The sequence below is a fragment of the Phoxinus phoxinus genome (genome assembly GCF_949152265.1).
Source record: "Phoxinus phoxinus genome assembly, chromosome: 21".
Taxonomy (NCBI): Eukaryota; Metazoa; Chordata; class Actinopteri; order Cypriniformes; family Leuciscidae; genus Phoxinus; species Phoxinus phoxinus.
Window position 1 is genome coordinate 2,559,905 of NC_136896.1, and position 24,810 is coordinate 2,584,714.

General features: G+C 38.0%; 2 protein-coding genes and 1 long non-coding RNA gene across 6 annotated transcripts in view; 1 reads left to right on the top strand and 2 right to left on the bottom strand.

Annotated features, from left to right (window-relative positions):
• Positions 1–3,777: 3,777 nt before the first annotated feature.
• LOC306989047 (IgGFc-binding protein-like) overlaps positions 3,778–24,810 on the top strand; it is a gene marked incomplete at its 5' end in the record, with an annotated part of 75,238 nt that continues 54,205 nt past the window's right edge. The window contains 7 exons of the mRNA XM_079594366.1: positions 3,778–3,799; positions 4,317–4,736; positions 6,013–6,405; positions 6,489–6,560; positions 6,681–7,073; positions 7,201–7,599; positions 7,692–7,781. Coding sequence (XP_079450492.1) covers positions 3,778–3,799; positions 4,317–4,736; positions 6,013–6,405; positions 6,489–6,560; positions 6,681–7,073; positions 7,201–7,599; positions 7,692–7,781 — 1,789 coding nt within the window. The remainder of the gene's footprint in view (positions 3,800–4,316; positions 4,737–6,012; positions 6,406–6,488; positions 6,561–6,680; positions 7,074–7,200; positions 7,600–7,691; positions 7,782–24,810) is intronic.
• Positions 11,895–19,781, bottom strand: LOC306989713 (uncharacterized protein). 4 transcript variants are annotated; one of them, XM_079595641.1, is made up of 7 exons: positions 18,554–19,781; positions 18,287–18,367; positions 18,088–18,120; positions 14,369–14,422; positions 14,119–14,169; positions 13,977–14,009; positions 11,895–12,454 (listed from the first exon to the last, which is right to left on the bottom strand). In XM_079595641.1, the coding sequence occupies exons 1-7, from the start codon at positions 19,761–19,763 to the stop codon at positions 12,198–12,200; spliced, it is 1,719 nt and encodes a 572-aa protein (XP_079451767.1). In that variant the 5' UTR covers positions 19,764–19,781; the 3' UTR covers positions 11,895–12,197. The 4 variants fall into 4 exon arrangements, with proteins under 4 accessions (XP_079451767.1, XP_079451769.1, XP_079451768.1 ...); XM_079595643.1 differs by lacking the exon at positions 14,369–14,422; XM_079595642.1 differs by lacking the exon at positions 13,977–14,009.
• LOC306989721 lies at positions 20,681–23,588 on the bottom strand. The gene is made up of 4 exons (XR_013795701.1): positions 23,518–23,588; positions 23,213–23,263; positions 21,097–21,202; positions 20,681–20,750 (listed from the first exon to the last, which is right to left on the bottom strand). It is a non-coding gene; the product is annotated as an uncharacterized lncRNA (long non-coding RNA).

Sequence of the window (24,810 nt, forward strand, 5' to 3'; positions counted from 1 at the left end):
AAAAGCACGTTGAATAACAAATGGTTGACCATACCTTTGATCTAATTTACTCCAGGCATCCTTATAAGCTTCGTCGTCACTCCTGTAGAAGGTACCATCCAAGGTTTTGCGTGCCGATCCACCCACATACCTTTTTAGATAATAAAGTTTGTCAGCAGCAGATATACTCTTTCGATCAATCAATGACGTAAAGGAAGCCTTCCACTCAACATACTGAATGGGATCACCATGAAACACAAAGGGCTCTGGAGCTGGCAATCTGTTCAAATTTATGCTGTCTTGTAGGGCTTGAACAAGAAAAATTCGGTGCATCCAGCTTCCATGGTATTTGAATTCAGCTTTGCTAATTGTACACAGCATCTTTGTTTTGTCAAACGCACCATCAGGCAACTTTTTAAATGCATACATTCCTCGTAAAGCTCCATCCTTGCCCTTGGAACTTGGTTCGACACACTCACAAAAAGGACTATTTAGGCTTTATATCTAGCCTGGCTAACGCCAGACCCAATTCTCGTTGAGACTTGGGTCTGGGAACCACATGTTCATTTTCTCGTATTTGAGGCGTGGTTTACGAATGCGCCGGCGCCGTTTATTGGGTGCTAAGAATGTCTATCAAATGCGCCTGTACGTAGCTCATAGCCAATCGTTACCATTATACCAGATGACGTATGTATAGAGAAATGGTTTAACGCCAAACGCTGCTCTTTTTTCTAAATAAAATTGCGATCTAAACCACTTAGAACAATATCTAAGGCTGCATGAAAAGGTAGCTTCGCGTCTGCTGCCATGTTGACTCCATAGATATAAACAAACTGCTTAGTTGTGTCGCAAAGATGTCGTCATCGTCTTCTTGCTGCTCCCTCCCCGTTCTGTGATTGGTTCCCTAAACGAGGCGAAAATCAGGTCCATGGTTTCCAGACTGCCTTTCAGCGAGAATAAAATCGCGCTGCGCAAAGGCAGTCTGGGGAAACCCAGGCTACTTTATATCTGCAATGCCTTGACATATTGACACCAATCTTTGTATGTGTCATTATCACTTCACTCTGACCACATCACAAAAATTTGGTAACTGCACCACATATTGGTCGAAAGTTATAAACCATTAAATCATCTTATAAGTTACTGTAAATATGATGTTTCAGTTATTTACCCAAAATCCTCTTAAAATGTCTTTAATTGCTCCTTACTGCAGTTGGTCTGACACTCCCAGCAATGTTGTCATCTCATTTCTCTTATCTTAAACGTATCTCAAACCCCGTTGCACATCGTGACCAGGAAACATGTCGTTCAACCCGGAAACCGGATCAAAATGTTGCGCACCGGTTTGAGCTTGAACGTCCCCCTGATGATGACAAAGCTGTTCCACGATTGGCCGGATTCACCGCATGACAATGATCAAGTGTTTTGTGTTTATTCTCACACCTTCAGTTCCACTAATGCTCACAAAAACAGTAAAATCTCTTTTCATGTAGTCGCAATGTTATATTGTGTCAATTTGATCAAAAACGTAGACCCACTTCATTGATTTTAACCTAGTCTATTGGCTTATGTTGAAGAGACGCTGTATTAAGAAGTACATAAAGTATTGAATGTCTAGTATAAAATGTCTCTGAAAAGTCTGTGTATTTGACAAATATTGAATTTATTTCACTTCAGCTGTGAAAAAGTATGTAAATACAGCGTGAGCGTCACTATGGGAAGCAAAAAGTATCCGACTTCACGTCTCCGTTTTAAGCTCCTCACCGCCTGCACGCGGCAACTCTCACCGATCGGTTACATCCAGCCGATGTCCAACACACCTGCAGGCACGGATTAACGCACGGGCTTACTGGACACTTGCCCAGGGCACTGGGTCAGCAGGGGGCCGTCAAATTTATATTCTTTTCAAATAAAATATAATTATTTTTCAGTAAAATCGTGTTGAATATTGTGGAATAATGTGATTTTTTTATTTTGCAGTTGCAAAGTATTAACTGGTAAATATATAAAATAAATAATTGTAATGTATTGCTGTGCTATTGAGAGGGACATCTAGAGGCGAGTGAAAATCATTGCGTAATATAAAGTCACGCGTAGAAGACGGTTACTCTAAAAACATTTCCAGAGAAAATGAAATGAATCCACTGGTTCTTCTGGGGCTTGGATGAAGGAACTAAAAAAAGGATTCAGTGTTCATTTGTACATCCAATTATTGAGCAATTATTATGCTTCGCTCGCTCAAACTTTTTCAAAGGCAGAGAAGCTTTTTTCAAATAGCAAAAGCTTGATTTACACCGATTGAAATTTCTAGAAACTTGGGGACCATATACAGGCTAGGGGAACTCATATTAATGTTAAAAAACCTCAGAAAGTTTTTGGGGAAAATTTCATGTCATGGGACCTTTAAAACTTCTATCTTAAAACAGCTTTTTTGCCTCTTATCTCGCACTGTATGTCCATTAAGTTATTCGTGCTCGCGCTTCTGTGAACATAAAGCCCGCCAACTGTGATTTGATTGGTCATCTCATCTGGTCACTCTGTGTTTGAGTGCTGAAGCAGCTCAGGTGAGAAGGTCGGTTATCGTTGTGTCTCACGAACGCGATGTGCGAATCATTGTCACCCGCACAACATTAGAGTTAATATTAGGTAATTATTTCACAATCACAACCTTCATTATATAAACTACACAGAAAAATGACAGAGGTCCGGACGTCGGGTACCTCAATGGTTGGGGCCCTGAGTGACAATGGCACTAATAAGCAGGGAGATAATGCATACATTCACACCACAAATTGGTTTATTTATCAACATCTAAAATAGTTTCTGACCTCTCTAAATCATATCACAGCTCACGTTTAGCAGGTCATGTGTAACTGTTGTTCACCACAGGCATTTAGCTTAGGGATTCACTTGGTTGTGGTTTTAAACTCATTTTTGTTTTGTTAGCAAATACACATGGAGAACACATACAAATATGATAGAAAATAAAAGCAAAAAAAGTTATAAATGATGAGGGCTGTATCGGGATGTGGATGGGGTGCAGATAAAAAAAACAGTGATTAATATATATATATATGTACAACATTTTCAGTAAAATCAGTAAAATTTTCAGATATAATACAGGCTAAAGCTTTAAGAGTATGTACCGGAGCACTTCGACATACTGCAAATAATGCCTTAATGACAGCAACAGAAGAACTGCCACTAGATATAAGAATAAGCAAGATATCCCTGACATATTGGAGTAGATTGGAAAGCAGAATACAAAAACATCAAACTAAAAGAGTACTAGAAGACTGTTGGGAATATAAAATAAATACAGGAAGGGGTTTTGGATGGATAATAAAAGGTGAAATATAGGCTACGTTTACACATGGACGGCTATTTTCATAAACAGACATTTTACCCTCTCCGTTTTCAAAAAATAACATCGTGCACACCTGTCAGTTTTCAGAAAAGTGTTCGTTACACGAACCCGTGTAGATGCCGTCTAGAGCATGCCAAACCTGTAGGTGGCAGTGTAACGAGAAGCTCAAGCCCACGTTAGCCAATCAGAATCCCGAAAATAGTCACATACTGTGATGTCGGCTGCCTAAAACTCTGTTTTTCTCAGTTTACATGCAAACGTGCAAACTTAGTTTTCCAAAATCTCCACTCTGGCCGGAGTTTTTAGAAAGAATCGTTTTCAGAATTCTCCGTTTGCGTGTAAACGAAGGGCACAAACGGCCGTTTTTATAAATAACCAGTGCGTGTAAACGGGGCCTTAGTGTTAGGACCTGTAACAGGAAGAATCCCACCATGGTTGTTTCCTATGGCAAAGGTAGAGGTAAATCTAAATAAGAATAAAGAAATACATGAAAACAATAGTGTACAGTATATATAGAAAAATACGTACAAGACAAATATTTCGGAATACCATAATCTGGGGTGACTGGTTGGAATATATTTTCCAGAATTTAAAATAAGCATATTCAAAAGATTATCAATTAATTTATTATTTTTTGTAATATATTAGTTGCAATAATGGTTGCATTACAGTGGACAGAAGATGTTAGACCAGATAGAGTAATTATGTTCAAACTTTATGTTAGCACTTAATAGTTTAGTATCAAATAAATCATTTAGAGAAGACATTTTAAACGATATATATATGACATTAAATTTGTGAGAGAAGGGTATAAAGGATACACTTGTTGTAGGTTTAGTCAGTTTATCTAATAAATCCCAATTTTATAATCCCAATAGCTTCTCTTTCATACAGACAGATGTTAGATGTTTACCGGAACTCTTGTTTTTGCCACCTCAGTGAATGAGTGTTTTTTTCTTTATTCTCTCAGAACCTACAACTACAATCTCTGACCCATGCTATAATTATAACACTCTTGATGAATCCTGGAGAGACATACGGCAAAGCCCATATCAGTACTATGGATATGATGACACTCTTGTTGAATGGAGTGGCTGGTATCGGCTGTATCTGAATGGAGAAAGTGCCCAGATGTCTGAGTGGTGTGTGAGTAATGCTGGATGTGGCGGTCAAACTGCACTGCATCTCAACAGCTCTCACCCAACACTTGAGGATGGAGTGGTGACCTGTGAAGTCCTGGGAACTAATTTATGGTGGTGGGGGGGGTATTCCACTCAGTGCGGCGACTACAGTTCCTCATCCATCCGAGTCAAAGCCTGTCCAGGAGATTATTACGTCTATGAATTGGTCAAACCCATCATATCAGCTCCCCAGCCGATGTACTGTGCAGGTACAATATTAACCCTTTTCTTTGGGATATTTGTTATGATTATTTAATTAACTATAATGAGCTCTATCTGTTTGCTAATTTAACATCATCTTTTGTTTTATAAAAATAAGCATGTTTTAACTAGTTAGAATCAGTGGTTTGCAGTCCATTATCCATTCTGTATATTAGGTTATGTTACAGATCAATAGCAACTATATCTTTTTACAAAATTCCTCAAATCACACTTTAGGCAAGGCAAGGCAAGACAAGTTTATTTATATAGCACATTTCATATACAGTGGTAATTCAAAGTGCTTTACATAGAAGAAATTAAAATAGTTACATACAGTAGATAATAAAAGAAATAAGAATAATTAAAACAGTTTAGAAAATAAAATACAGTGCAAACAGTCGGACGAACAGTGGCACAGTGCTCATTCAGTAAATGCAAAGCTAAGCAGTGGTAATTCAAAGTGCTTTACATAGAAAAAATTTAAATAATCAAAAGAAATAAGAATAATTAAAACCCTATCTGAGATGGAAGTGATTGAGCAGGTTTGCGGTGCCACTGGACCTACGATCCAGGGACGTCATCTGCTGGGGTGGTGTACCACACCAGTATTGCCCCACTGGGCCCCCACAGAGCACGTTTCACTTTTGCTGTTTTAAACAAACAGAAAAACACTCTTTTAAAAAACACTCTCCGTAGTATAGATAATCTTCACTCGCCTCGTCGGAGTGAAGCTCTCCCGTTCCCCTTCAAAATCTCTTCCAATCAGACAGCCCTAAAAATTAATAAAATCTTCCTGAATCACAGTTTGGAAAATAAAATAATAAAATTATTGCCCAATGGGCCCCCACAGAGCACGTTTGTGAAGCTCTGCCGTTCCCCTTCAAATTCGTTTCCAATCAGACAGCCCTGATAATTAATAATCACCCCTATCTGAGATGGAAGTGATTGAGCAGCCATTTACTTAATAATTAATATGTATACTGTTTATGAACACATCGTATAATATTACTCCACAGTCCTCTTATTGAAGTCAAGTCTTTGTCAGAAAAGTCTTATTTGCATAGCCTTTAGCAAATGTTTGCCAATGTTGCTCTGTCTGGTTCTTCAAGCTGCTGTCAGCTACTGTATATTTACCTCATTTTGAGCCTGAAAGTACACAGTTGGTTAGAATATAATTGTTCAAAATTATGTAATTAACTGTCATAATGGGTTTTAGGATGTAATACTCTTGTATATACAGTATAGGCAATATATTTAATAATACTTTTGAAATCTCCATGACAGTTGCTTTCCAAAGCATCAGCAGTGATCCCTGCTACAACTATGAGTCTCTGGATCGTCCCTGGAGAGCCAACAATGAAAGTGGAGATTACATTTGTGATGAACGTTTCTCCTGGAATGGCTGGTATCGGCTTTTCTACTATGGAATGGACATCCGGATGTCAGAGACCTGTGTTAGTTCATACAGCTGTAACACATACATCAGTCTGTGGCTCAATGATCCTCACCCTCAGATAGAGGATGGAGTGGTGATCAGGGACATCTGTGGTAGTTATTATTGGGGAGGCTGCTGTGGATACGGGACAACCCCCATCAGAGTGAAAGCGTGTCCAGGCAATTACTATGTCTATGAACTTGTGAATCCAGCATACTGGTGGTGTTCAGGATACTGCACAGGTACTGTGCCTTTCTCATTTATTTAAGAATTTCAAAACTTTTTAAATGATTTCTGTCATTTACATGAATTTCCTTCTTTTTAGATGTGAACACAATTTCACAGGCGGCCTCCACTATAAGTCCAGATATATTCACTGGATCCAGCATTACTTCGAGTAAGCTGCAAATAATATATATGAACAAATATTTGAGTATTATAAAAAATGATCTATATTTTCTATAGTTTCTCATGGAAATATAACTTGTTTTGTTCTAATCATCTCTCATTAACACAGATTATGACCCGTGTAATAACTACAACACACTCAACAACTACTGGAGAAGCACACTCAATTACTGGTCTAGTTATGGAATCATATCTGATCATGATGACACTCGTGTAGAATGGGACGGCTGGTATCGACTCTTCATTGATGGATCAAGTGCTCAGATGCCTGAGTGGTGTTTTTATTCTATGTCATGTGGAGGTTATATTTCTCTGTGGCTTGATGGCTCTCATCCTCGGCTAGAAGATGGAGTTGTTACTCGTGAAGTTTACGGCTCCCGTGATGATCAGTGCAATCGCTACAGATCCGACCCAATCCAAGTCAAAGCTTGTCCTGGAAATTATTATATCTACAAATTTACCAGACCAACTCTCTCAATCCCAGATCCTGTATATTGTGCAGGTATACTCATTCATCTTTACATTTGACGTAACTTATCATGATTTGTATTGGTTTGTATTCATATTATCATCTTGAATATATTTAATCTTCAACATATAATGCTCTCTTTCTACTTATTCCTTAATAGTGCCTTTCTCCACCCCAAGTGTCGACCCCTGCTACAACTATACCAGTTTGGATGAGCCTTGGAGATCCACAGACAACTCTTACTATAATAACTATAACTACTATGGCATGTGTGATTATAATGTGGACTGGAATGGCTGGTACAGGATGTTCTTCAATGGTGAAAAAGCTCAGATGCCAGAATCATATGTAAATCGAGGCATGTGTGGCACTTATGAACCACTGTGGCTCAACGGCTCGCACCCACAGCTGGAAGATGGAGTGGTCACCCGTCAGGTCTGTGTCTCATGGGATGCCTCCTGTACTTACAAATCCCACCCTATAAGAGTCAAAGCCTGTCCAGGAGATTACTATGTTTATGAGTTTGTCAAGCCAATGTCATGTGGAGCTTACTGTGTTGGTGAGCACTTACTCCTATGATCTTCAATAATTTTCTTTTCTGGATTTTGTTTAATAATTATTGAAGTTGATTTATAATGTTCCTAATACCAGAATCCTCAAGTCAGTCCAACTCATCAGCGTCTACAACAACAGAGACGATCCCATCCATAGAATCCATCACTCACCCAATCACAACCACTGGTAAAGTATTGTCTTGCTTCTTTTATAAACTCTATTGAGCATCTTTTTTGGACGTGTTTTTATTAAACAGGATCTCTTGAAATGTTCCCGTTTATCACATTAAGAAAATTCATAATCATTTCAGCAAAAAACACATTAGGAAGAAGCAATAGAGCTTACAAATGAGTATTCAATTCAGACTCTATATATTAAAATGTGAACATAGAATGCAATTTTAGATAAAGTGAAGAACTGAAACTTTGTTAATAGTGAAAACTAAACCACCAGTGTTTCTCAAACTAAGTTTATAACCAATGTTCACATACTCCAACCATCAGATACAGGGCATTACTCTATACACACACAAAAATATAAAAGAATAAGAGTGTAATTTGATGACCTTTTATACATTCATTAAATTTTATAGTGTAGTGTCGTTCTTTGTCTCATTATTACTTACTATGGTTTTTGGTGATTTTTAGATCCCCTGGCTATCTACACTAGTTTGAGAAATACACGACCAAAATTATACATGCAAAGTGTATTAAGCCATGAAATGAAATCAAAAGCAGAGATATAGGAACAAGATATTTTTGCAGATTAGTTTCACTTTATGTTTTGTTTTTGACTGGAGAGAGAGTGTCAGTTCTTAAAAATGTTTTAAATCTAAAAGAACAATCAAAATCTGATTTTCAATCAGTCTATGTGTAGATCACCACTTGAATATACGTATAAATATATTTAGCAAATAAGCGTCAAAGCGTGTTTTGAAAGCATTGCCTTCTTGAGCTCAAGTTGCTTCTAATCTTTGTGACTCAATTTGGCTGTTTTTAACACTTGTTTTGTCAGCTAAATGAGAGGAGGTGTGTACTTAAGTAAAGAGTGATGTGCAGATAACTATTTCATGACGGATACATACAACAACATTCATTTATTAATTCAGCAAAATGTATATTTGTTATATTTCCATAACAACAGCTCCCCCTGTTGACCCGTGCTACAACTACAATATCCTGAATGATTCATGGAGAGACACCAACAATCAACATTCCTCACAAATAATGTGTGACACTTGGGTCAGCTGGAACGGCTGGTACCGTCTCTTCATTCAGGGTCAGAGCGTTCAGATGCCAGACACATGTGTTGATGAGTATAGTTGTGGCACTCACGCTCCACTGTGGCTGAACGGAGGACATCCAACAGTTGAGGATGGAGTGGTCACTCGAGATGTCTGCGGTCACTGGGGGAATGACTGCTGCTATTTCCAATCCAATCCCATTAAAGTCAAAGCCTGTCCAGGAGATTATTATGTCTATGAGTTTGTGAGCCCAACTACCTGCCATTTGGCTTACTGTGCAGGTAAATATATGTACACGCTTTTTGTTTAATATTAATAATTTATGTCAGATTCACGCAATATAAACACTATCACTACTACTGTCACACCAGAGACAACCACAGATGAAACTACAACAACAGAAACTACAACCATGGACACTACAACTAGTAATATACTATACAGTTTTACACTCTGGAGGATTGTTGTTTTGCATGAGCACATAAGATCTATATGTGTTTGTGATGCATGTAAATAATTTACAGAAACAGGTCTATATGATTTTACAACCCTATCTGAGGGGATAGAGAAAGAGGACGGGAGGGGGAGGCAAATCCACAGCTGGAGACTAGAGCCTCCCGTAGTAAAAAATTAGCCAATCACCATCGAGTATTTCACTTTCAGCGATTAGGAGTGTTGAGAAAAGTAACATGGCAGAGGAGGTTTGATTCGACCAATCATCGACGAGACACAATTTACGTGATATTAGTTTGAACTGCTACCGCTGATGTAACTATGGAGAGTAGAGATATTGAATATTTTATCACAATAAAATTTACTAAATTACTATTCAAACAATAGCTACAAATTAAAAATGAAGGAAGACCCCATGCCTAAGTTGGATGAAGGCTATACAGCAATCAGCTTCACTAAACGGCCGAACATGCTCTTTTAACACAGACATTTAAAAGGACATGAGGGTGAATTTTTGCTTCAAGTGATAGGCTAGGACTAAGTGTGTGAACTTATATTTATATTGTCTTAAAGTGTGTATGTCAGGTTAAATTTGTAATTATGATTAACACAAAAATAGTTAGGGGAAATACACGTTTGACTTGATGTATTGTTTTGTATGTTTTTCGATACCTAAAGGCAGAATATAAGATAAAAAAGTTTGTTATTTTCACTGCTCACCTAAAACTGCTCCTCCCCCCAAACGAATCTCTTAACGTCATACGAGGGAGACGTCTCCCCAGCTCGCTGAGTTGTGCTGATAATTGTACGAGTGATAGAGCGAGAGAATTAGTGATTAGGACATTTATTTATTTATTTAGTTAGTTAGTTAGGTAGTTAGAATACGCAGGCGTATTTTCACGATGGTGAACTACTACGTTTGTGCTGGGTGCAAAAACACCGTTAAAACCGGTCACAGAGTCCACTTTTTCCCAAAAATCAGGTCTGTGTTCTGTGCCCAACTTTGGGTCAACTTTGTTCGGACCAAACGCGCTGACTTCAGTGCTGCTTCGGTATCCAGTACTTGCAGTGCCCATTTCACTGAGAAGGACTACGCGGTTGGATATCTCATGAGTTATAAAATGGGATTTAAAACCCGAGTGAGACTGGTAGCTGATGCGGTGCCTACGGTGTATGCTACTGTAGTAGAAGCAGTCTCGATCGCGCCCGCGCCTCTCTCTCACTCTCACTCACTCACACACACACACGCACACACACACACACACACACACACACATACTGGTTTTTGTGAATTACCAGGACACTGCAGCCCAAACAGGTGTGTTGGTGTATTAGGGGGACACCCCTTTCCACTTGCTGTACAGAGATGTGGTGAAGATCAAAAAATCTATTTTGACCCATACAACACAGATTTCACTTTAGAGTTTGTTTACACAAAACACAATCTATAATGTAACAACCTGAAAATATACACAATTATGAGGACAATTTATAATTTGATACACAAGCCCCACCTATGACACAAAACGTTATTATAAGGACTAAAGTGATTTCTGAGGACACTAGATATACAACACACAAAAGTGTCATTTGAGTGTATTAAAGGGACATACCTGATATATGAGGACTAATGGCTTAACACATACACAATAGTAAAGACTGTGTATTAAAGGGACATACCTGATATATGAGGACTAATGGCTTAACACATACACAATAGTAAAGACTGTGTATTAAAGGGACATACCTGATATATGAGGACTAATGGCTTAACACATACACAATAGTAAAGACTGTGTATTAAAGGGACATACCTGATATATGAGGACTAATGGCTTAACACATACACAATAGTAAAGACTGTGTATTAAAGGGACATATCTGATATATGAGGACTAATGGCTTAACACATACACAATAGTAAAGACTGTGTATTAAAGGGACATACCTGATATATGAGGACTAATGGTTTAACACATACACAATAGTAAAGACTGTGTATTAAAGGGACATACCTGATATATAAGGACTAATGGCTTAACACATACACAATAGTAAAGACTGTGTATTAAAGGGACATACCTGATATATGAGGACTAATGGCTTAACACATACACAATAGTAAAGACTGTGTATTAAAGGGACATACCTGATATATGAGGACTAATGGCTTAACACATACACAATAGTAAAGACTGTGTATTAAAGGGACATATCTGATATATGAGGACTAATGGTTTAACACATACACAATAGTACTGTGTATTAAAGGGACATACCTGATATTTGAGGACCAATGATCAGACTCAGAACATGGTGCACGCATTGTGCAAGTATGTAAAATATTTTTGTATAGTGCTGTAAATATGCTACCTTACCTTTTATAGTGTGTATTCAAGGATGTACTATTTGGGAGTGACATAAGGGATTGTCTGTCTGTCTGTCTGTCTGTCTGTCTGTCTGTCTGTCTGTCTGTCTGTCTATCTATCTATACACATAATGTAAATCTAGCCGGTTGTTTGCAGAAAAACCCAGAGTGGGTGATCATATTTAAGCGAAGAAACAACATTCAAACAAGCGGTGCAGACATAACAGTATGCACATTCTGTGAACAAAGAGCAAAGTTTATTTTGTTCTTGTTTACAGCAAAATTACTGTAGTTGCCCTTAATATTTTACATCACAAGATCATTTTGTGTATCAAGAAACATCCTGTGTGTACTGTGTGTAATGAAAAAACAAACGCTCTTACTGTAAGTGTAAAGAGAACAACTTAAATATTTTAACTGTTCCTAAGCATAACAGCTAAACTAAACATTGCTGAAAGCATACTGAATCCATGAACAAACTTTAACAGCAGAAGAATATTCTGCTTACATATAAACAAAAAGTAAAAAACAAAAACACCTAATGAGACTGTTTCTTTTTTAGGGTTAAGCCGCGATTCCTGACAAAATCCCTAATGTTTTGGAGCGTGCGAGTAGCCAAAGCTGGATGCTCAGCATTCTTGCACTGCTGGCATTCAATTTTAGTGGCGAGTTTACCCCTTGCTATGTGGTCGCGGAAATGCCTCTGTACTGCTGCAATTTCAGTTGGAGACCAGGCTTGTTTCTGCTTCCTTTTAGCATCATCCAGATTTTTTTCAGCAGAATTTTCATGATTCCCTACAAAAGAGGAAAACAGGTTCCTGAACCCTGGGTTGAACACTATGATGGCCAGAGCTCCTCTCCCTCTTCTCCCAACCAGCCACACTCTTACCAACCCTTGTCTTTAGTCAAGTCTTGTTGTATAGGTCACTAATCCGTAAGAGTAAAATTGGTTTTAACTGTTGGCCCAATGTTACATTCCTCATACATCAAATATCAAATTGTAAATAAAAGAATAAAATTAAAGACCTGACTACATGGTTGCTTATTTCCTAATATCGATTTAGGCCTGTCACTAGGGATGCAACGATAAACTGATTTCACTATTAACCGTGCTTTAATTCGTCACGGTTAATTAATCGTTAAGGCTTCTCAACACAGCGTTTCTTCTGCACGGAATAAAACTGCTGCAACTAAAAGTTTTTCCAACTGTGCGCTAGCTTAAAGTTCAGAGGTCAAGACTGAGCACTGAGAATGTGAACATGCTTACATTTCTGCACTATAATATGAACAGAAAGGACTGAAGATAAGTGTGCAATTTGAGGGCCATGTTGTATGTGGGTCCTGCAGCTTTTGACTCCTTGTTTTGTTCCAAAAGGATATGTATAGCTTGCTAATATTCAATACCAGAGATGTGTTTCTTTTTATTTATTTTCACTGTACTGCATTATTCATTTTCAAAAGGAGGCTATATTGTTAAGTCAAAAGCCAGTTAGAGCTTTTTTATTTTCAATGTTTCTACTCTGGTCCAAAAAAAATGAAAATACCAAAAATATTTGTAATATAGTTGATCACAACTTAAAGTGCATTTAACTACATTTGTCCTCTTTAATAGGGAAATACTTAGCTAATATTTAGCTAAGATTTTATATAGAAAAAAACTATTATTTTTTATTCTTATTTTTATTTATTTATTTATTCATTATTCTGTTATATATTTTCAGTGTAAAATTATTACAGGAAATGGACTATTATTTGTTTTAACTAATAGTGTTTTGAAATGAATTAATGAATAATAATTACTGTGATAACTGTGAAACCGTGATTATTCCTCAGACTATAATCGTACAGCCAAAATCTATAATCGCTGCATCCCACCCTGTCACGATAATCAATATATCGACTTATCGCACAATAAATGTACATGATCTCAATTTTTGCCAATGCAATACATCACCATTTATATTTACATAAAAAACACAATAACATAAAAAAAGGAAAAATCTGTAGATGGAAAAATCTCCATAAAAGTTCTTCGTCCATTTGTCTTTTTTCTCTATGTAAGAAAATGATTTTTTTGATGATCTAAATCATTTATGAATTAAATGTTTGTTTATTAATAGAAAGTGTGTGGCCTTCCTGCATTATTATGCTGTTATATTATTATTTTACATTCACTGGCATAAAATGGTCTTAAAATGACAATAATATCACTTATCACAATTATTTTAAGGGGCAATATATCGACCAACAAAAAGTTATCATGACAGGCCAATATAGATAAGTAGTTCTCATTATACTAGTAGTATTCTCATCATACCTTGAGATGAGCCTCCAAAGGAAGTCTCAATATCTGTGAATAGACAAATAAAACACTATAACAAACAGTAGTATTGCTTGGTCTGCATGAATTGAATCAAACCTTAATGGATATGCTGGCTGAGTGAGGTAGATGCTCATACCATCTGAGGTGCCTGTAGGGTTCACAACAGGCCGCCTAGCTTTCTTCATTCCTGTGGTATGAATAGAATGGCTCAGAATAAAGGTTCTGATGGAACATACTCAAACATTTCATAAATTATTCTACACATTTAAGTGGAAACTGTAAATCTCTAGCAAAAAATCCTCCTTTACTATAAAACCAGCTAAAATGATTGATCTAGAGAATTCCCTAGTACAGTGTTCTTTCTTTATATGATTGTGTGCTTTTACCAGGTTGTTCATGCTCCTCCCTCCTGCTGTGATATTTGTCCTTCATGCAATGATCTAAAAAAAAAAAAAAAAAAACACATATTCAAAACATGGTAACACTTTATGGCAAGTGTGAATCTCATGAATTATCAGGAACTAACACAAGCTCAAAGTCTTTCATTCATGACTTCATGGATGAAAACACCTTAAGGCTATGTTCACACTTAGCGTCTTTTTTCGAACTACCAGCGTCTGTTCTACATTATAACCCTATGGAGTAAACCGTTTTTTCAAAAAAGTCCTGAGCGCTTTTTTAGACGCCACCGCCGGCGTCTTTTTCTGCAGCTCAGAGCGTCTTTTTAAGTTGAAAAAAAGTTCAACTTTTATGAAAAGAACGCCCTACGTCAAGCGCCTTTTTGACAGCTGACCAATGACAAGCGAGTAGTGAGACCTGTCGTTTCCATAACAACAAGAAAAAATGGAGACGGTGCCGGTAGATAAACGTATCGTCCTTGTTTCGGAGCACAAGGAGCTCCATACAGTTTCCTTTCCCGTATAATGTCGTGCACCCACAAACGTCTTTGTGAACCGACATTCTCCTCCCCGGTAACTTCAAAAGCCAACGCAAGAGCCAACTTTCTCTTTCTCAACATTTTTTGCATCACACAGCACTAGGCTACTGTTGCAGCTGTTGTTATAGCAACAAAAGACGCGCTCGGCTGCTATTTGTAACCGAACGCTGCCAGCGTTTTCTTTTTTGCTAAAAAAACGGCATTGTCAACTTTTTCTTGTCAAAAAAGACACTAAGTGTGAACATAGCCTAAGACATTAAGACAAGTACATCATCATGATTTATGTTTATTATGCATGATCATGATGTTTTCATTGTTCACAAAAAACAAGGTATTTACTATACATTGTAGATAAACCTATAGTCATGGCACATGATTCAAAATACAAAAAAAACATTTTGTGCATGTAAGACTACTTGAATTATTAAAAGGAATATAGAAAAATTATAAATATTACCTCATGCATGCATACAGGCTAGAAGAGTATATCAATTAATGTCAGAACTCATGTTTTTCATTAAAGATGAGGTATCAAGCATGTTCATGTCTTCTTCATAGTAGCCTGTAGGAATATGGACAGAGCGCAACACTGGCCAATCACAGCACAGTGTGCAAAATTTGTTGACATCTCAAACCATTCATCACCACAGGCACTCACAAATCAGGCAACCAACTGGATCTGGTTTACACACGCAACTGCATCACAGACAACATCTTGGTGAGACCTCTCCATGTTTCAGATCATTTCCTCATCACTTTCAGTCTACAACTCTCTGCCCCTGCACCACCAACCCCACCACCAGTCACTTTCAGGCGAAACCTGCGCTCACTTTCTCTCGCCCATCTTTCATCTGCCGTGTCATTTTCTCTTCCCTCACCCCCACAATTCTCATCTCTGGATGTTAATACCGCAACGGATACCTTCTGCTCCACTCTAACCTCTTCTCTAGACAATATCTGCCCTCTTTCCTCCAGGCCAGCACGCGCTACTCCCTCTAACCCCTGGTTGTCTGAGGTTCTTCGTGAACACCGGACCGAACTCAGGGCAGCAGAGAGGAAATGGCGCAAATCAAAAGACACATCTGACCTGAGTATGTATCAATCTCTCCTCTCTTCCTTTTCCGTTGATGTTCATGCTGCAAAATCTTCCTACTTCCACAACAAGATCAACAGCTCCTCCAACACACGATCACTCTTCAAGACATTCAACTCTCTCCTCTGTCCTCCTCCACCACCACCACCCACCTCCTCTTTAACTGCTGACGATTTTGCGAACTTCTTCACCAACAAGACAACAACTATCAGCAGTCAGTTCTCAGCTCCTCACACACAGGAGCACAGACCGACCCCTTCCACAGCCAATCACCCTCTCTCCTCCTTCTCTCCGCTAACCGAGGAAAAAGTATCTACACTTCTCCTCTCCAGTCATCCTACCACCTGCCCTCTTGACCCCATCCCCTCACACCTTCTACAAGCCATATCTCACACACTTCTACCAGCTCTCACACACATCATCAACTCATCCCTCCATACTGGCACTTTTCCTACTGCATTCAAGCAGGCTCTGGTAACTCAACTGCTGAAAAAATCAACACTTAACACATCACTTGTAGAGAACTACAGACCTACCTCTCTACTTTTCCTTTCAAATTACTAAATGTAAATGTAAATCCAAATACAGTAGTCTTACATCCAAATACAGACTGTATATGTCACTCATTGTTTACACAGTGCAGAGATTGTGAATACAACGGCTAAACAAAATTCGGTTGCAACAATCAGGATAAGCACAAGTAATTACCATTCTGATTAGCTGTAGTGACCACAATCACTCTGCACTGTATAAACAAATAAGTGACCTATACACAAGATAGAATACGACTATGCCAGAGCATGTATTTGGTTTAGTCTGTGCATGTTTGGGACCCATTGACTGCCATTATATCCCAGATGACACACGCAAGTCTGCAAGATGTCTGTTAAAGATCTCTTGATCTGGAAACATCCGCTGTCTAAAAACTTTCTTTCAGATGTCAGTTTTACATACATTCTAAATTATAAACATCTTAAAGACATCTAACAGACGTCTATGTGACATCTAAAAAGAGACATCCAATAGACGTATTGCAGATGAGCAAATAACCTAAATAATACATCTTGCAGATGTAAATGCAGACGTCAAATAGACATCTTCTAGATATACGTGCGCTATCAGGGATATGACTGAAAGACTGCAGCGGTTTGAGTTAAAAATCTTTGAGTTCTACTGAAGAAACAAAGTCATCTACATCACGGACTCCTAGGGATTAGCAGTTGAACCTCACATTTTCATTTCTGGGTGAACTATCGCTTTAATAACACACTGTTTATCAGTATTTCCAGAAGACCAAGTTACCACTTTACTTGAGGGTTCACACACGATGAGGTCATAAGAAATTAATGCTTAGTTAATGATGACTACTGTATTTGGATGTCAACAGAATTCACATACTCTGTGCTGTGATTGGCCAGTGTTGGGGGTCTGTCCATTTACATGCAGGCTGCTATGAAGAAGACATACTGTATACGTGCTTGATAACTCATCATAATTAATGAAAAACATTAGTTCTCACATTAATTATTGTAACTGATATACTGTTCTAACCTGTATGCATGCATGAGGCAATGCAGATTTTTGTATATATTATTATAATAATTCAAGTAATCTTATTTGAGAAAAAAAATGTTTTAGTACATGTACCAAAAGCATAGCTTTATCCATAATGGATATTAAAAATCTTGTTTTCTGTGAAAAAGAAAACATCAAGATCATGCATAATAACCTATTAATCATGATGATGTATTCATCTTAGTGAATGTCTTAAGGTGTTTTTCATCTATGAGGTCATGAATAAAAGATTTTGAACTCATGCTAGTTCCTGATAATTGAGATATTAATGGATGAAGTAATTCATAATTCTTCATTAATTTATGCATTAATTCATGGTAATTCATGTACCCCTACTGTAAAGTGCTCCCCAAAAACTTGCATCATTTACACAATGTTATAATTTAAGCAATCAAAAGCAACCTAAACTGCATTTTAAACATTTCTAACAGTCATTTTGGTTTCAAAAGTATATATACACATGTGGGTTTGAAGTTAAAAAAGTTTTAGTATTGTCATACCTTTAGATGGGCCTCCTAAGGCAGGATCAGTATCTGTGAATAGAAAAATAAAATACTATAACAAACAGCAGCGGCGCTTGGTCTATATGAATTATGCTTCTGTGACATCTCTGAACTACTGTATGTTTTGGTGCATCATATGGTGCACTTCTTACACTGACTTTACTGATTTGATGTTTGTATGTTTATGTGCTTTTACCTGTTTCTGTTTGTGTCTGTGGATGCGCCTCCTCAGCATCACTGTCTTCACTATTTTCCGAATCAGAAAAGTCTAACTTGTCTAAAAAAAAAATTGAGTATCAAGTAAGCTTAACATTGCTAATGTTAGAGTAAAAATAGAAGACATAGTGATAACTCTAATATCTGGTGAACATTACATTAAGATCTACGTTAGGGATTATCTTTAGGATATGAATATACTTAGTTAACTTCAAAATGTCATTTGTAACAACTTTAGTAGCATTACCTTCAATTTCAATTTCTTCTAGGGTTTTGCCGTGGAGATTTGAAAGACAATCTTTCTCCATAGCGAGGAGTAACTTTGAAATCTTGGCCAGCTGGGTTGTAGCCTCCGGAAGTCGATAAAATTCTCTGTGGACACGAATATCGTGGCCCAAGAAGTCCGCAACTTGGTCCAACTCGTGGTTTTTCAGGTTAAGCACCTGCGACAAAGTTGCCACATGTTTGCGCAGTTGGGTCGACCGGAGGAGTTCCGGGTTTTGTGCACCACACTCGTGTGCATAGATCCTCAGACAGTCTTGTCCTCTATAACAACTCAAACAGCTTGGTCGAGCAAACAGGAATTGGTTTTCCTCAGGGACTCCACATTCCCTTCTTTTGCTTATGAGGAGGGTTAAGGCATCAACCATCTCTGGTGACAGCAAAACTGCCACTTTTCGCCCTCTTTTACCCCTAAGTTCCACCCGACTGAAATGTGTACAAAGTTTTTGTTCAAACTTTGTTAGCCCAACAGCAACATCTTTGTGTAGGGGAGCTGTATCCCTCTCAAGAAAACCTTTGAGTTGCATTTTTGCAACCTCTCCTCCACGTCGCCGGTTGAACACAATTATTTTTGCAAGAGTTGCTTTGCATAGGTCGCCATAGACTTGTGCTGATGGCATCTGTTTCAAGTTCTCAGAACGTAAATCAACAACCTTTTCAAGATGCTGGTGAAGAAGTTGTACATCCTCTGTGAAAGGGAGGGTAGACGGCTTGTTAAAGCGCCCCTCATTCAAGGTGGTCAAAGCTGTGTGGGAAACGAGTTCAGACCATTTAGCATCATACAGCTTTTTGAATGCTTGGGTTGACTTTATCCCCTCACCATCTTCTGCCATTAGAGCTCGGCAATGTACAATGTCACATATCTTATTCAGTGAGTGGCCCAACTTAAGGGCAAGGCTTGGAGTCTGGAATGAGTGTTTTACATCATCAAACCCAGATACCTTTTTGACAGCCTGGATAACCACATTGAAATTTTCAGGTCTCACAGCATCTTCAAGAGTCTGTACAGAAAATTCCTTTCTCAGAATCAGCAGAAGTCTTCCAACTTCCCGGAGCTTCTGTCGAATATAGTCAAATTTAGTGGGATCTTGCCCATGTTTATTGTAAAATGACTGGGCCAGCTGAAGAATACAAAAGTCACTCCGCACAGCAGCAGAGATGTCATCGTCTTTCATCACAGTTAGCAGTTTCCAAACACCTTTTGATATTTGTTGGCAGAGGGCTGCATTAGACATTGTTGCCAAAGACAAGACCCTAGTTCTTCCTGGCTCTGCCTGATCTTCCACTGGTTTGGAAAGACAATTTCTAACGTGTCTCCAGAGATCCCTTCGGAGAAACATTGCATGGCAATACATACAGTGCACGTAATCTTTTGAATCATATCTTTTCTTTGGCTTACGTCGTAGTTTTAACAATCCAGTCCCATTCGCTAAAACATCTGCATTGTGTTCATAGTTTCCTTTGTTCCGCAGTTTGTTCAGAAGTTTTTGACGCTCTTTGGAATGTTTTGGTAGAGCCAAAGCCCGAGCAACATCGACGTTTGAATTCTCATGTACTTTTAAGTGGCGTGTAAATTTTGACTGCGGTTTTCCACAAATGTAGCAGTAATTCTTCTTGCTTACTGAAGAGGATATATTTGAAGATTGTAAAGATGGATCTTCCCCTGTGCCTGTAATATCCTCAACAGTGCTTTCAGTATTGCCATCGCTGTGAACTTTCGATATTTGTACTTGTATGGCTTTCCTACTAGGCATTTCAAGCTGTGCTGTGCAGACTGGAACTTTTGGGAGTGAACCTATGACACTTTCTTGGCATGGTCTGCCATTTTGAATTTCTGCAGTAGATTTGATGCAGAACACTTCAGTATTTTTAATGTTTAAGAGTTTTTCTGGAGACGCTATGCTTACGTCTGAACCTTCTGAGACAGAATTAGGTACATAGTCCTCATCCGACATGTTCTCACTGGAAAATTCTACTTCGGAATCCTGAAATAGTAAACATATCTTTTGTACATACTCAGAAAGTTTAGTTCCAAGGAAGAAAATTGCTGAAAAATAAAACATATCTGACTATTCAATAAATCATACTTACAGATGTTGAGGGGTCAGGTTTGGGCTTCACATTTTTCTCGTAGCAAGTTTTATGCCAGAAGCGGGAACAAACTAGATTGAGCATATAATAAACAAGGTTGGTTTCATTTGAATAAAAGGTGATTCAAGAAAAGATGCTTTAAAAAGTGATAGATAAAGCAGTGATAGATGATCAGTGTGTTTGAAAGTGTGGCTATAAGATGGAAGAGAACAGAGAAAGGAGAAGACTAATATAAATATGAATCTATTACACAATTACACAGGCAGACAGACTGAGCAAGACAGAAAGAAAGAATGAAAAGTTAACTTTTTCAAGCTAATTTAAATATGCATTTAGAACGTCAAGATTACACAGTTTTAGGGTTTCAATGGTAAAGCATTTTTAAAAGTATTAAAATTGTCTGAACAAAATACTTACCCTTACATCTCACACCAGCCCACTTAAAAGCGGAATAAGGACCAGTACAGCAATCACATTTATTCAAGCTTGATACTACTGTAGATATTATGACATGTTTACAGTTCTGTTGAAAAAAAAAAGTTATAATTGATTAGAGGAAATTATACTGTATTACTATAGTTAGGTGTTAAAGGCACAATAAAATGCATTAATACAATATTTAAATTGGTCTCTGATATCTATACAGAAGGTATGTGGCTTAGGTAAGGGCAAAAATGATTTAGAAACAGTTTTATCTTTCCATATTATTCAACAATGCCAAGGTAAATTTCAAGGTTTTTCATTATATGGCACCTTTAAGACATAGGGCTAAGGTTTGAACAAGTTATTTTAATTTCACAAATAACAAAATGTATATCACAAATGTACTGCACTGTAGTATGACAAAAGCAGTAAGTATGGGGACATGGTGCAGTTTGACAAAACACACACTGAACTTCTACCCATCCCCCACAACATGACAAAAGCAGTAAGTATGGGGACATACGACACACAAACCATGGTGCAGTTTGACAAAACACACACTGAACTTCTACCCATCCCCCACAACATGACAAAAGCAGTAAGTATGGGGACATACGATACACAAACCATGGTGCAGTTTGACAAAACACACACTGAACTTCTACCCATCCCCCACAACATGACAAAAGCAGTAAGTATGGGGACATACGACGATACACAAACCATGGTGCAGTTTGACAAAACACACCCTGAACTTCTACCCATCCCCCACAACATGACAAAAGCAGTAAGTATGGGGACATACGACAAAAGCAGTAAGTATGGGGGACATACGATACACAAACCATGGTGCAGTTTGACAAAACACACACTGAACTTCTACCCATCCCCCACAACATGACAAAAGCAGTAAGTATGGGGGACATACGATACACAAACCATGGTGCAGTTTGACAAAACACACACTGAACTTCTACCCATCCCCCACAACATGACAAAAGCAGTAAGTATGGGGACATACGACGATACACAAACCATGGTGCAGTTTGACAAAACACACCCTGAACTTCTACCCATCCCCCACAACATGACAAAAGCAGTAAGTATGGGGACATACGACAAAAGCAGTAAGTATGGGGACATACGATACACAAACCATGGTGCAGTTTGACAAAACACACACTGAACTTCTACCCATCCCCCACAACATGACAAAAGCAGTAAGTATGGGGACTTACGATACACAAACCATGGTGCAGTTTGACAAAACACACACTGAACTTCTACCCATCCCCCACAACATGACAAAAGCAGTAAGTATGGGGACATACGACAAAAGCAGTAAGTATGGGGGACATACGATACACAAACCATGGTGCAGTTTGACAAAACACACACTGAACTTCTACCCATCCCCCACAACATGACAAAAGCAGTAAGTATGGGGACATACGACAAAAGCAGTAAGTATGGGGGACATACGATACACAAACCATGGTGCAGTTTGACAAAACACACACTGAACTTATACCCATCCCCCACAACATGACAAAAGCAGTAAGTATGGGGACTTACGACAAAAGCAGTAAGTATGGGGGACATACGACACACAAACCATTGTGCAGTTTGACAAAACACACCCTGAACTTCTACCCATCCCCCACAAAATGACAAAAGCAGTAAGTATGGGGACATACAACATATGATACACATGCTAGCTCAGAATGAACCATCATCCATATACCATTGTAAATTAAACAATTCCTATGACTGATGATACATGGGGCAACTTTATGAGCAACGTTGCGGGGCAACTTGGGTTAATGTTGGCATCAGTGGGCAACCAGAAGAGACACAGGGCCCATGACTGATTTAAAGTCTGAAAATTTTTTTTTTTACCCATTCTCAGTTGGGAAAGTGCCCAAGCAACATTGTTCAAAAAAAGTTGCCTGGCAAGATTGCTCAAAATGTTGTCCTGTGTATCATCAGCCTATCACTATCTTTTTTAATTCTTTAAGTTTGTAATTAAAAATCACTGTTGTTGCCAACTAAAGAACATTTAAGAAATAAATGCTTATTAAATGCTCATTTTTAATGGAAAGTACATTACCTGTTGAGTGTTGTCATGACATGTCAGCTGAGAATCAGACGTTGTTGAGATCTGAAAAGGTTTGAGTACTGAACATTCAATTTGGATAACACGGCAGTACATGGTGATGCTTTGAGTATCCAAAACAACTAATGTGAAAATGACATAATACAAGTGAATTCTTCGATCAAACAATCAGGGCATGTGAGAATTCATTGCAGCACACAGTCCTAATCGTCTGTAATGCTAAGGTAATGATTCTACATCATCTTACCAAAGTTAATGGAGATTTAACTACCTGTTGAGCATTAGAAACACACACTTACCTCCTTTGACCCGTCTCCTGCTGCACAGCTGACCAAAGCATGCACCTGTTGTTCAATCTCAGAACAAACCTGTGAAATATGAAAGATTTGTGTAATCAGATTGACAAAAGGTCAAATATACTATGCTATAAAACACTTTTTATGAAAATGTTAAAGAAATCAATAGTTTATAAGGATTTTGCATCATCTTAACAAAGTTAATGGAGATTTAACTACCTGTTGAGCATTAGAAACACACACTTACCTCCTTTGACCCATCTCCTGCTGCACAGCTGACCAAAGCATGCACCTGTTGTTCGGTCTCAGAACAAACCTGTGAAATATGAAAGATTTGTGTAATCAGATTGACAAAAGGTCAAATATACTATGCTATAAAACACTTTTTATGAAAATGTTAAAGAAATCAATAGTTTATAAGGATTTTGCATCATCTTAACAAAGTTAATGGAGATTTAACTACCTGTTGAGCATTAGAAACACACACTTACCTCCTTTGACCCATCTCCTGCTGCACAGCTGACCAAAGCATGCACCTGTTGTTCGGTCTCAGAACAAACCTGTGAAATATAAAAGATTTGTGTAATCAGATTGACAAAAGGTCAAATATACTATAAAACACTTTTTATGAAAATTTTAAAGAAATCAATAGTTTATAAGGATTTTGCATCATCTTACCAAAGTTAATGGAGATTTAACTACCTGTTGAGCATTAGAAACACACACTTACCTCCTTTGACCCATCTCCTGCTGCACAGCTGACCAAAGCATGCACCTGTTGTTCAATCTCAGAACAAACCTGTGAAATATGAAAGATTTGTGTAATCAGATTGACAAAAGGTCAAATATACTATGTTATAAAACACTTTTTATGGAAATTTTAAAGAAATCAATAGTTTATAAGGATTTTGCATCATCTTAACAAAGTTAATGGAGATTTAACTACCTGTTGAGCATTAGAAACACACACTTACCTCCTTTGACCCATCTCCTGCTGCACAGCTGACCAAAGCATGCACCTGTTGTTCAATCTCAGAACAAACCTGTGAAATATGAAAGATTTGTGTAATCAGATTGACAAAAGGTCAAATATACTATGTTATAAAACACTTTTTATGGAAATTTTAAAGAAATCAATAGTTTATAAGGATTTTGCATCATCTTACCAAAGTTAATGGAGATTTAACTACCTGTTGAGCATTAGAAACACACACTTACCTCCTTTGACCCATCTCCTGCTGCACAGCTGACCAAAGCATGCACCTGTTGTTCAATCTCAGAACAAACCTGTGAAAT